General features: G+C 41.6%; 1 protein-coding gene across 2 annotated transcripts in view; it reads right to left on the bottom strand.

Annotated features, from left to right (window-relative positions):
* LOC121569914 (RING finger protein 122-like) overlaps window positions 1–13,349 on the bottom strand; it is a 28,748-nt gene extending 15,399 nt beyond the window's left edge. The window contains exons 1-3 of one of the 2 annotated variants that reach the window (XM_041881250.2): window positions 12,757–13,349; window positions 12,170–12,496; window positions 7,334–7,490 (exon numbers count right to left, since the gene is read on the bottom strand). In XM_041881250.2, coding sequence (XP_041737184.1) covers window positions 7,334–7,443 — 110 coding nt within the window. In that variant the 5' untranslated portion in view covers window positions 7,444–7,490; window positions 12,170–12,496; window positions 12,757–13,349. The remainder of the gene's footprint in view (window positions 1–7,333; window positions 7,491–12,169; window positions 12,497–12,756) is intronic. The other variant, XM_041881259.2, reaches the window with a different exon arrangement.
* Between the last annotated feature and the right edge of the window lie 1,235 nt (window positions 13,350–14,584).

The following is a 14,584-nucleotide window of genomic DNA, read 5'->3' as shown; positions in this document are numbered from 1 at the left end:
GCGAGTCTGTATCTATGCTGTAAATTCGTGATTTTAATAAAAGCCTCGAACACGATGCAGCATAGCGGACTTTTTGTTGACAGCAATAATTGCTACCACTCATCATATACGACACTATCAAATACTAATTGAGTGTATGTAAACTTCTGACCCACTGAGAATGTGATGAAAGAAATAAAAGCTGAACTAAATCATTCTCTCTACTATTATTCTGACATTTCACATTCTTAAAATAAAGTGGTGATCCTAACTGACCTAAGACAGGGAATTTTTACTAGGATTTAATGTCAGGAATTGTGAAACACTGAGTTTAAATGTATTTTGCTAAGGTGTATGTAAACTTCCGACTTCAACTGTAGCAAAATGCATAGGAAATGTACTCATTGACAAGGTTAGAAATAATGATTTTTAGTAGAAATAATAATTGTGTCCTTCAAACTTTGCTTTCGTCAAATAATTCTCCATTTGCAGCAATTACAGCCTTGCAGAACTTTGCCATTCAATTTGTTGAGGTAATCTGAAGAGATTCCACCCCATGCTTCCTGAAGCACCTCCCACAAGTTGGATTGGCTTGATTGGCACTTTTTACGTACCATAGCTGCTCCCACAACATCTCAATAGGGTTGAGATCCAGTGACTGTGCTGGCCACTCCATTATAGACAGAATACCAGCTGACTGCTTCTTCCCTAAATAGTTCTTGCACAGCACTCCTCCAGCATCTTTCCAGTTGGTCTGCGTCTCACAAATGTTCTTCTTTGTGATCCGAACACCTCAAACTTCGATTCGTCTGTCCATAACACTTTTTTCCAATCTTCCTCTGTCCAGTATCTGTGTTCTTTTGCCCACCTTAATCTTTTCTTTTTATTGGCCAGTCTGAGATATGGCTTTTCTTTGCAACTCTGCCTAGAAGGTCAGCATCCCGGAGTCGCCTCTTCACTGTTGACGTTGAGACTGGTGTTTTGCGGGTACTATTTAATGAAGCTGCCAGTTGAGGACCTGTGAGGCGTCTGTTTCTCAAACTAGAAATTCCAATGTATTTGTCTTGCTCAGTTGTGCACCGGGGCCTCCCACTCCTCTTTCTATTCTGGTTAGAGCCAGTTTGTGCTGTTCTGTGAAGGGAGTAGTACACAGTATTGTATGAGATCTTCAGTTTTTTGGCAATTTCTCGCATGGAATAGCCTTCATTTCTCCGAACAAGAATAGACTGACGAGTTTCAGAAGAAAGTTATTTGTTTCTGGTCATTTTGATCCTGTAATTGAACCCATAATTGCTGATGCTCCAGATACTCAACTAGTCTCAAGAGGGCCAGTTTTATTGCTTCTTTAATCAGCACAACAGTTTTCAGCTGTGCTAAGATAATTGCAAAAGTGTTTTCTAATGATCAATTAGCCTTTTAAAATGATAAACTTGGATTAGCAAACACAACGTGCCATTGGAACACAGGACTGATGGTTGCTGATAATGGGTCTCTGTATGCCTATGTAGATATTCCATTAAAAATCAGCCGTTTCCAGCTACAATAGCCATTTACAACATTAACAATGTATACACTGTATTTCTGATCAATTTGATGTTATTTTAATGGACAAAAAATTTGCACAAAAAACAAGGACATTTCTAAGTGACCCCAAACTTTTGAACGGTAGTGTACGTGAAGAATTGGATCAAGTGGTTGGTGCACAACGACTGACCCGCATGGTAGATGAAGTGTGGAAGCCCACTCCATCCATTATATTGTTTTTTGATGAAGAGTCTCTCCCTTCTCACGTGTATTTAGGTTATATGAGATTCCCTGTGAGAGCCTTTGTGCCCAAACCCATGCAGTGTGATAAATGTAAATTATTTGGTCATGTGTCAAGTGTATGTAGACGGGAAGAGTATTATATGTCAGCTGAGCCTAAATGCTGCAATTGTGGTGCTGAACATTCACCCGAATTTCTGAAGTGTCCTGTTAGGTGAAAGAGATGGAGGTGGCAAGAATAAGGGCTGTCTAGAATGTCTCCTATTCGGATGCATTGAGAAGAGTGGAAGAAAGGAGTGAAGTTGTGGAAGTAGGAGTAGAGACACAAGATTATGTTCTTATTATTAGTCATCAGAGGGATCCTGACATGTTGCATGTTAGGAAGGTGGACTTTGTAGCATTTATTACATTTACATTTGACATTTTAGTCATTTAGCAGACGCTCTTATCCAGAGCGACTTACAGTTAGTGAGTGCATAAATCTTTTCATACTGGCCCCCCGTGGGAAACGAACCCACAACCCTGGCATTGCAAGTGCCATGCTCTACCAACTGAGCTACAAGGGCCCATATTACTTTGGTTATCAACTGCACAGCGCAAAAGGAGAGGAAATCTGAGAAAATAGGCATCATTGTTGACCGTTTTTTGGGACTCAGGGACTTTTCTGCAGAGGCATTACAAGGAATCCTGTCGATGAGTGCCCCGTCCTCACAGGCACCTGAGCCTGTGTAGGGATGTGATTTGAATGTGACTGAAGGAGTGGGATGGTTTTTGGATTTATTTATTTATTATATTGTATTTATATATATATATATATATATATATATATATATATATATTTGTTTGTTTCATCTAAATTACACTATAGTGCCTGGAAATATGATGACATTGCTAAAGTATTCAAATATTTAGTAGGAAACAACGTTGCCAGCATTATCATGCCGTCAAATTTACTTTAGACAGATGGCAATGTTGTCATTAGCTAGCAAAGATCATAAAAAATCTGGTGGCCTCAATCTTAGCTGGTTAGCTAACATTATACTGCATCTAAAGTCAATCTGGCGACATCAATATCATAATAAAATAATTTGCCTCCTTTTGAATGCATTGTATTTCCATGACACTGTAATGTACTTTTGATGAAATCTTCATCAGTGCTCATTGATGATGCATTGAGTAGAATGCTCAGTCGGGCATCAGTCCAAAACGAGCGTTCAAAACAATATTGTAACGAAACATGCAACCCATGAATAGTATGCCAAATGCAAGTGACAATGTGTCTACACTTGGCTGTGCTACAGCTGCAAAGCACCTCATCAGGAGCAGATCTGAGTATGTAATTTTGGTTCCACATCTCGACAACAAGAAAGTCTAAAAGAAGTCGCCTCAGATTTGGCCAGAAAACACATTTTGCTCCAGGTGTAAACACAGTCTTAGCAAAAGGCTCGCAGCTGATGATGTCATGAGGTTGTTCAACACCTAGCATTGATCACATTGATGTTTAAAGATGCACTATGCAGAAATCGCTCCGCCATTTTCCTGGTTGCTAAAATTCTAATAGTTTGCCTAATTTCAGTTTATGTGACAAAACAAGCAAGTATAGTGTAGAGAATCATTGTAAACTGCTGTGAAATATATTTTCCTTAACCAAAAATATTGTATTTTCAACTGTTGAAGCTGGTGTACAAAACGTAAGAAAGGGAAGCATAGAAATAACGCACATAGAACAGATCTACCACTTCTTAGACTTCCTTTCAATGAAAGAGCGCATAAAGTTACAAATTGCAGCTTTTAAACATATTGTACAACTGATTGCCTCAGGGTTGTATTTTCCAAAGCAGGATCAATAGGTCAGCCAGCTGAGCTAACTTTGACAAAAAACATAACTCAATGTTGTGGGCCCAGTTTCCCGATAGCGATGGCTTACAAGTATTTTACATTTACATGTACATTTACGTCATTTAGCAGACGCTCTTATTCAGAGCGACTTACAAATTGGTATTTTAAAGATGCATCTTTCCTACAATGGCCGAAGATGTAACATGCATTTCCCAAAACACCACACAGAGAGAACAGTCGCTAAGTGTGTCGTTGGAGCATGTGAAAGGCAGTGCTGCTCTCGGATCAGCTTTCTCAAATCAAATCTTACCTTCAAATAAAAATTATTTCACAATATTGATGACGGATCAGTTCCTAGAGAGGAGGGTGATTGGTTTATAACATTTATGACATGCGTTTTTCTGGATTTTTTTGTTATTCTGTCTCTCACTGTTCAAATAAACCTACCATTAAAATTATAGACTGATCATGTCTTTGACAGTGGGCAAACATACAAAATCAGCAGGGGATCAAATACTTTTTTCCCTCACTGTATATATTCCCTGAAATACCTTGACTAACCGGTGCTATCGCACATTGACACATTGACATATTTTTATTGACTATGACTTTTCAGATCACCCAGTAATGCTAAAACTGCATTGTTGGTTAAGGGCTTGTAAGTAAGCATTTCACTGTAAGGTCTACACCTGTTGTATTCGGCGCATGTGACAAATAAAATTTTATTTGATTTTATTTGAAATATTGAGGCGGCTTATTCTAATGCTTACCCAATAAAAATGCACTAAATCACCAATTTGGCACATCATTGTGCACATGTTAGGCTACACATCATGAAATATTACAGACAGTAGCCTACAAGTAGCTAAATAAAACAAAATGTATTGAACTTGAATGCAGTCATCTCAGTTTTCATTTGAAGCATCTTTTTATATGTCTGTTTGTATCAAGTGCAAAGACATTGGCAACTTTGTATTTCAACCTGGACTCAGGGGTAGACATAACTTAGTAAAAGTAAATCTGTCTCCCTCCATTTAGTATGATATGTTACGTTTTGTATGATATGTCTTAATTTGTGGATGTCCATCATCCATTTCAAATTATATTTTACGAATTGCAATTCGTATGATATTTTATGTATTACAATTCGTATGATATGTTACAAATTCCTATTTGTTGAGGCTAACGTTAGCTAGCTGGCTAACACTAATGTTAGCTAGGTTGGCTAACATTAGCTAGGCTAGGGGTTAAGGTCAGGGTTAAGGAAAGGGTTAGTTAACATGCTAAGTAGATAAAACGTAGTAAGTAGTTGCAACGTTGCTAATTAGCTAAAATTCTAAAGTTGTCCGTGATGTGATTCGAACATGTAACCTTTGGTAGACGTTCACGTTATACGCCCAACCATCCACTCCGACCAATCACCCTCCTTTCGTTTTTGCTTTAAGTAATCTTATGTCTTATGTAACCATACCAAACGTAACATTCTAATTTCAGTGTCCTGGATTTACATTTACTATGTTACGTCTAGTCTATGAGACCAGGCTGTGTATTTGTTGTCAACTTTGTTTTGACTTTATGGGTGGTTACAGAGAGACAGATAACCAATGTGATTCTATGTTTAGCGGAGATCTGTCCTACGAGTAGTCTGAGGCTGGCGTTAGATTACGAGTGTTTTCAAATGCAACGTTAATAACGATGGTTTTGGGAAACAGCTCGGAGATTTAATGATGCTCCTACGAAGGTTCTAACGATGAACTTAGCCTTAAGATGCTTTCGGGCCCTGGTCTATAAAGAAAGCTATAGCTGACTATGGGTTAATGAGAGTACCAAGCCCATAACTCATTGACCCTGATTAATGACATGGCCCTTTGGTCAGGGATCAACAACTAGATTCAGCCGAGGGAGGATTTCTTTCTTGAGCGGATGTTCAGGGGCCGGAATATAATTACAAATAATTTGTAGACTTCAAATTGACCACAAGAACCCCAAACAGATGTATACTGAACAAAATGTTTAATGCAACATGCAACAATTTCAAGTTACGGTTTATATAAGGAAATCAGTCAATTGAAATAAATAAATTAGGGCCTAATCTTTGGATTTCACATGACTGGGCAGGGGCACAGCCGTGGGTGGGCCTGGGAGGGCATAGGACCACCCACTGGGGAGCCATGCCCACCCACTGGGGAGCCATGCCCAGACAATCAGAAATATTTTTTCCCCCCACAAAAGTCCTTTATCACAGACAGAAATAATCCCCAGCACCAACGGTCCTGGGCTGGTGTGGTCTGTGGTTGTGAGGCCGGTTGGACATACTGCCAAATTCTCTAAAACGACGTTGGAGGTAGCTTTTGGTAGAGAAATGAACATCCAATTATCTGGCAACAGCTCTGGTGGACATTCCTGCAGTCAGCATGCCAATTGCACACTCCTTCAAAACTTTAGACATTTGTGGCATTGTGTTGTGTGACAAAACTGCACATTTTAGAGTGGCCTTTATTGTCCCCAGCATTACATTTGACATTTTAGTCATTTAGCAGACGCTCTTATCCAGAGCGACTTACAGTTAGTGCATACATTATACTTTTTTTTAAATGTCATACCCCCTGTGGGAATCATTGCAAACGCCATGCTCTATCAACTGAGCTACATCCCTGTGTAATGATCTGTGTAATGATCATGCTGTTTAATCAGCTTCTTGATATGCCACACCTGTCAGGTGGATGGATTATCTTGGCAAAGGAGAAATGTTCACTAACTGGGGTGTAAACAAATTTGAGAGAAATAAGCCTTTTGTGCATATGGAACATTTCTGGGAACTTTTATTTCAGCTCATGAAACATGGGACCAACACTTTACATGTTGCGTTTATATTTTTGTTCAGTATAATATTTGAATAAAACATAATCATTTCAAACCTTGATTACATTTGTATACAATCAAATATTAATGAATCTGTGAAGGAAGAAACCTCATGGAAAAAGTGCTAAGCAAGTTAGGTCCAAAAAACAGATTTTCACTATATCAATTGTACTTGTGTTAGAGGTTTCACGATACTTGTATCTAAGCCAAAGTAGATACTTTTAATATTGTTCTATACATGAGTTGGGGTCTCTATAAGCTTCCATATGAGGTCCTAAACCTCGCATGAAAGTGCATTATTGTAGCTGTGTGGGCTAATATAGTCAAAATGTTAGCCTTGGGGTAAGTTGAGCCAATGGTTGAGCCAATGGCAAGTTGAGCAAATTGAAGTGCTTTCTTTCCAGGCGTAATGCAAGGCATTGTCGCTGGGATATGAGGTAACAACAGGGTCTGGCCTATGTTAAAAGTGTTTTAAAAAGTGTTTGTTAGGTGTTAAGCCTGTGTTAAAATATGATTTAAATGATTAAATGACAAAAAAGCGATTGTGATTGTGTTGAATTGTGCTAGGGAAATAAAGATAGACATGGTTTTAGAAAGGTAGTGGTAATACTTAATTTAGTACAGAAATGTGTAGGCGGCTTAACTTACCCTGTTCCGTGACTCAACTTACCCCATATCCTGGTAAAGTTTTGGCCAGAGACCACTTTTTTGGACAAACTATGTTTTCAAAACTGTCATGTTTACATGAATTCTGATTATTTCCAGGGATACCCAACATCCTGAAATATATGTAGATATCTTTGTTAGAAAGAATACTATATTTCCCTTGACGGAGTGATACTGAATGTAAAAAATGGCTCAATTTACCCCACTCTTCCCTAAGCCTCACCTGAACATGTAGCAGCAGAAGATCAGGCTGAGCATGAAGATGAAGAGGCCAATGCCCAGGATGATGACATACACGTTGAGGGGCAGGTGGTAGATTTCTTCCGATGTCATCTTGCAGTAGGGGTCTGAGCTCTGCGATACTTAACCACACAGACATCCTGAGAGGAGGAAGACAGACAGAGAGCCTTGAGTTTACTTGACCAAATGCTACAGGCCCTTCTGTCGTCACAGACAAAAGACAAGAGGGGTTCAGTACGTATGTAATTCTCAATAATGGATTCTGAAGCACATTTCTGTGGCATGTGTGTTTCATTTACAATGTATAAGGATGTTTTACATTCAAGAAATTAGTATGTGGCATTTTAAAACATTGTGGTATGTCTGTGTGTGTGTTTGTTCATCTACAAAGCGCACAGAATGGCGCCGGAGAAGATGGCTGCCGTTTTACAGCCCTCTAACCAATTGTACTATTATGTGTGTTTTTTTGCGTTATTTGAAATGTATTCTGTACATAATGTTTCTGCCACCGTCTCTTATGACCAAAAAGTGCTTCTGGATATCAGGACAGCGATTACTCACCTCGTATTGGAGGAAGATTTTTTTCTTCAACTAGTCGGACGTGAAGGATATCCTACAGACACCCGACAAGGCCCAAATCCCCGTCATTCGCATGAGCAAGTGACAGAGATATTGTGGACGTAGGTCGGGGTGCCTTGTAAGGATCCGACGGCGAGCGAGTAAACTGCCTCTTCCATCAATTCTATTAGCCAATGTTCAATCATTTGAAAACAAATTGGAAGACCTAAGATTAAGGTTATCCTACCAACGGGACATTAAAAACTGTTAAAAATCTTATGTTTCACCCGAGTCGTTGCTGAACGAAGACATGGATAACATACAGCTGGCGAGATATACGCTACATCGGCAGGATAGAACGGCTGACTCCGGTAAGACAAGTGGTGGCGGTCAATGTATATTTGTAAACAACAGCTGGTGCATAAAATCTAATACTAAGGAAGTCTCAAGGTTTTGCTCGCCGGAGGTAGAGTATCTCATGATAAGCTGTAGACCACACTATTTACCAAGAGAGTTTTCATCTATATTTTTCGTAGCTGTCTATTTACCACCACAAACCGATGCTGGCACTAAGATTGCACTCAATGAGCTGTATAAGGCCATAAGTAAACAGGAAAACGCTCATCCGGAGGCAGCACTCCTAGTGGCCTGGGACTTTAATGAAGGGAAACTTAAATCCGTTCTACCAAATTTCTACCAGCATGTTAAATGTGCAACCAGAGGAAAGAAAACTCTAGACCACCTTTACTCCACACACAGAGACCCGTACAAAGCTCGCCCTCCATTTGGCAAATCTGACCATAACTCTATCCTCCTGATTCCTACTTATAAGCTAAAACTAAAGCAGGAAGCACCAGTGACTCGATTAATAAAAAAAGTGGTCAGATGACGCAGATGCTAAGCTACAGGACTGTTTTGTTAGCACAGACTGGAATATGTTCCGGGATTCTTCCGATAGCATTGAGGAGTACAACACATCAGTCACTGGCTTCATCAATAAGTGTATCAATGATGTTGTCCCCACAGTGACCGTATGGACATATCCCAACCAGAAGCCATGGATTACAGGCAAAATCCGCACTGAGCTAAAGGGTAGAGCTGCCGCTTTCAAGGAGTTGGACTCTAACCTGGACGCTTATAAAAAATCCCACTATGCCCTCCGACGAACCATGAAACAGACAAAGAGTCAATACAGGACTAAGTTTGAATCGTACTACACCAGCTCTGACGCTCGTCGGATGTGGCAGGGCTTGAAAACTATTACTGACTACAAAGGGAAGCACAGCCGTGAGCTGCCCAGTGACACAAGCCTACCAGACGAGCTAAATCACTTATATGCTCGCTTCGAGGCAAGCAACACTGAAGCATGCATGAGAGCATCAGCTGTTCCAGATGACTATGTGATCACGCTCTCCGTAGCCGATGTGAGTAAGACTTTTAAGCAGGTCAACATTCACAAGGCCGCAGGGCCAGACGGATTACCAGGACGTGTACTCAGAAAATGCGCTGACCAACTGGCAAGTGTCTTCACTGACATTTTCAACATGTCCCTGACTGAGTCTGTAATACCAACATGTTTCAAGCAGACCACCATATTCCCTGTGCCCAAGGACACTAAGATAACCTGCCTAAATGACTACCGACCCGTAGCACTCACTTCTGTAGCCATGAGAATGCTATTCATTGACTACAGCTCAGCGTTCAACACCATAGTGCCCTCAAAGCTCATCACTAAGCTAAGGACCCTGGGACTAAACACCTCCCTCTGCAACTGGATCCTGGACTTCCTGATGGGCCGCCCCCAGGTGGTAATGGTAGGTAACAACACATCTGCCACGCTGATCCTCAACACGGAGGCCCCTCAGGGGTGCGTGCTCAGTCCCCTCCTGTACTCCCTATTCACCCATGACTGCATGGCCAGGCACGACTCCAACACCATCATTAAGTTTGCTGACGACACAACGTTGTTAGGCCTGATCACCGATAACGATGAGACAGCCTATAGGGAGGTGGTCAGAGACCTGGCTGTGTGGTGCCAGGATAACAACCTCTCCCTCAACGTGATCAAGACAAAGGAGATGATTGTGGACTACAGGAAAAAAAAGAGGATTGAGCACGCCCCCATTCTCATCGACAGGGCTGTAGTGGAACAGGTTGAGAGCTTCAAGTTCCTTGGTGTCCATATCACCAACAAACTATCATGGTCCAAACACACCAAGACAGTTGTGAAGAGGGCACGACAAAGCCTATTCCCCCTCAGGAGACTGAAAAGATTTGGCATGGGTCCTCAGATCCTCAAAAAATTATACAGCTGCACCATCGAGAGCACCCTGACTGGTTGCATCACCGCCTGGTATGGCAACTGCTCGGCCTCCGACTGCAAGGTACTACAGAGGGTAGTGCTTACGGCCCAGTACATCACTGGGGCCAAGCTTCCTGCCATCCAGGACGTCTATACCAGGTGGTGTCAGACGAAGGCCCTAAAAATTGTCAAAGACTCCAGCCACCCTAGTCATAGACTGTTCTCTCTGCTACCGAACGGCAAGCGGTACCGGAGCGCCAAATCTAGGTCCAAACGGCTTTTTAACAGCTTCTACCCCCAAGCCATAAGACTCCTGAACAGCTAATCATGGCCACCCGGACTATTTGCACTATGTGATTTGAAGATGTTTTACATATGAAGCAGATTGAATCAAATTCAATTTGGAATGTCCTATTAGCATAAATGTTTTGCGTTCTTTACTGTGAAGTGGGCTGCGCATCGTATGTCTGACCGGTACTGGACTCTTGGCTCATCACATTGCATGTGTGCTCCCAAGGCTGGGTGGGCATGCATATTGCATACTGTTAGCCACTCAGCAGCTTCTTGTTTTACATACTGTATCAATGTAACACTACTTCCATTGTTGAACTTCATTGAGTTGCATGAACTTTTCAAAACGTACTGCGTTACTTCAACTGAAAAGTGAGCTCTCAGTGGGAGTGGGGTGTGTGTTGGACCAGCTCCCCCAGTAAGGCCTGTGTGTGTGTGTGTGTTTGACAGGTGTGTGTGTGTGTGTGTGTGTGTGTCCCATATCTGAAGGCCACCCCAGCAACGAGGCACTCCACAATGACAACAAGAAAAACACTTTAGTAACATTCCTTGGAGGTTAATCTGTTATGAAACATTTCCATAGCCAATGTTTTCCAGCACAGAAACATTCCACGACCACATACTGTATTCTCTCCATTCATGGTCCTTTAAACACAAACTATATCCCTAGAATTCAACATCTAAAAGCAATTACATATAAATAACAACAGGCCATACATAAAATGCATGCACGAATGAGTGTAAGTCGCTTTGGATAAAAGCTTCTGCTATATGGCATATATTATATCAGTGGTATTCAAATCTTAAGCGGGGACCCCATTTTTTCTGCTAGAATTTCTGGGGACCCCACCCCAAATCTAATGACAAAACCTTAAAATCAGTACATTTAGATTTTTACGTCAACAAATAACCTTCAATTTATTGCATTATAATCTCTTATCAAAATGAAAAGAAACCAATAAATACATTTACTCAATAAAATATATATTTTTAAACGGTTGTATATTGTCCCATACAATCATCTGATTTTTTTGTTCCTAATCCCGATTTTGAATACCACTATTATATTATACAGTATATTGTTGGACTGTAATGTGTTACGCTTGTTCATCGGCCTGGGGATGTGTGTGTGCGTGTGTCATTTTGTGGGCCTGAGTGGGAGATGGGGAATTGGCAAATTGGAGTTGTGTCCTTTCAGTCCATGCAGCCGTTTCAGACCATCACCAGCAGAACTATCTATGGAGAGAATGGTGAGCAACCCTAATGTCTAATGCCACCCATATTCCCACAATGAGTAGAGTACTTCCTGGGTCAAAGGTGGTCACTTCTGCCTGTGTGAGGGTCTGGCCAGAAGGGCCATTCCACCGGGTCTGTCTCTGAGGGGGGTGGGGTACTGGGTTTGGGTGAGGGAGGGGGCATCTGTAATCTTAGGAGGATGTTAGTAAATCATTGACAGTCGAGCTCTAAGAGGTAGGCCACTGTGAACACATGCTGTCTGGGAGAGGGTTTAGGGCCTAGCATTAAAGGGAAAGGCACACAACAAAACACACAGGACCATACAAGTCATACCCACTCAAATGCAAACCAATTGTAACGAGACAACACATTGTTACACCACAAACACAAAGGTCATTATTACGCCACTACACATAGGAAGGACGCACTCACCGTGACACCACTGGACCGGGTGAAATCAGCCTCCAGACAGCCAGAGGGACCCAGGGAATCAGTGGACAGGGGTCAAAACGTCTGAAGTTACTCACAACCTCTAGAGTCACTGTGTCTGGTGTCACAACCAGTCCTGGTTCTTTGTTTGTTGGGGTGCCGACAGATCGAGGAGGTTTTCCCCAAAAAAGTCACTGTCTTTCAGACAATGATGTGAGTCCAACCTCTTCTGTGTCCCCAATGAAAATGACTTTTGTCTGTAGGCTATGAGTCAATCCCATTGGGACAAACACTCTCAGTTCCCCAAGATGCTCTCCTGTAGATGATGATCTGTTTTCCAGTAAAACATTACAAAAACAAGTCACTCATTGTTGAAATCCACACTCTTTGTGATGATTTGTCATGATGTGAATAATGAAGCAAAAATGTAATCAGGAATTGATAGCTACTTTTTAAAATCCAAAATTATGCTTAAAAGTGTGAAAAGTTATTAAAGGCAACATAATCAAATATAGCTGTATTGCAATGGCTCCCCTCTTCAAATAAACAAATGGATTTCCAGATCATATATTATGGGATAAACATCCTACCCTCGCAGGTTAAAGACACATCAATGTCATTGTTAATATTTCAAATGGAGAGAGAACTGTCCAAGTCCCATGCAGCTAACTGAATCTATCCAGCTGAGTGCAGTCGCTGCTTTGCTTTGTCTCCCCTTCAAAACATTGTCACAAGGCTTACCCCTCCCTCCCCTGCTCCTCTGAAGGCCTCTGTTTTCCTCTCCCTCTCTCTCTCTGCCTCTGCCTTCCTTGGATACTTGTCTCGACATAGATTTCCTCTCTTGCTGTGAAAACCTGCCAATTATGGGAAACAAAGGAAGAACTTGAATGGCTCTCTGCAGTGCCTAGTGTTCCTGTAAAAGCAGCTCCTCATGCCCGCACTGGCATTGTGCTCTCTGCTCTGTCAGGCCCAACCATCTGCTCCCCTTCTTCCAAAACAGACAAAGAGGGGGTGGAAAAGGAGACAGCGAAAATTAGCCTAACACTGATAATTTTAACCCAGGCAGCCGCTCTCCTCTGGTCCCACTCGCTCTTTATCTCTCTCTCTGCTCTCAGTCCCTCTTCCTCATAATGGAGCTAGTGAGCACACCTCCTCAGCTCCGTTTGTAAACAAAACCCTGCTCATGTGATTCGCTGTCTGCATCCCAGCTCTGCTTTCACCCTCCCCCTCCTTTCTCTCTGCCTTGCTCACTTTCCCTCTCTCATTTTCCCTCTCTTTCCAACTGAAAGCTATTACTAGGTGACAACAGAGCAGGAGCTATACAGGCATACAGACAGAAACCCAGCTAACAATTCTAGGCAGAAAGAACATTTTTGTAATGTTACCCGTAATGATCCCCTAATGTTTGACTGTCCAGTTTTCCGTTAGATAGGGGAACATTCTATCTATGTTAGTAAAGATCTTGTGAGAACCTTTTTAGCATGTTTTGCCATTAGAGTTAGAACATTCCCTTAATGTCAAACAGAACCATGTTCTCAGAAAATATACAATGTTAATGTTCTAGACACATCCATGTCACAGGAGGTTGGTGGCACCGTAATTGGGGAGGACGGGCACATGGTAATGACTCGAGCAGAATAAGTGGAAAGGTATCAACAACATCAAACACATGGTTTCCCCTCACCTGGGATTTGACTCGCAATCTCTCGGTTCATGGTACACCGATCTTCTTGCTATGCCACCATGTCCTTGTTAAGTATCGGTTAATCTGACTATTCTCATCACTGATTTGATGTACTTATTTCAGCAATTTAAGGGCTTTCAGTATAGTTGTCTAATGTTGGTGGGGCATGTTAACCTGTTTTAATGATACTCCTGAATCACTATGATCAATAAAAGTTTTTCTTGAGTGTACTTTTAAAAGAGCTGAGATTTACTTCAAAGTGTATTTTTTTGGAGAACCTTTCTTTCGGACCATCCGTCGAAGTCCTGAAAACTGATACACAGAAATGTTCCTGCAACGTTCCCATGAAACTTGTTTAGAACATTAATATCATGTTCTGAGAACATGGCAACCATGTTCTGTGTATGTTTGGTGGGACGTTGATGGAATATTCTCCTAGCCCACAGAAAACTGGACACATTGCAACGTTCCCATGAAACGTGTCTAGAGCATATTAGTTAGTAGGCCAAACCGTTCGGATGCAACAGACATTTTCTTGAGAAGACCGATATTCGGGATGTCTCCTGGACTGACAAACAGCGCTGTAGCTCTGCCACTTTCCACCGCAGACATGGAGGGTCGACATAGGCTGATGCGGTAGATTGAGACGCAGCCCATGCAAAAAAAACAGCTTAATCTCTTAAGGGTCGTACCCTTTTTTTCAATTTTCGCCTAAAATGACATACCCAAATCTA

Source organism: Coregonus clupeaformis, chromosome 1 (genome assembly GCF_020615455.1).
Source record: "Coregonus clupeaformis isolate EN_2021a chromosome 1, ASM2061545v1, whole genome shotgun sequence".
NCBI classification, from domain to species: Eukaryota; Metazoa; Chordata; class Actinopteri; order Salmoniformes; family Salmonidae; genus Coregonus; species Coregonus clupeaformis.
This window is presented reverse-complemented; position numbering and strand designations above follow the sequence as displayed.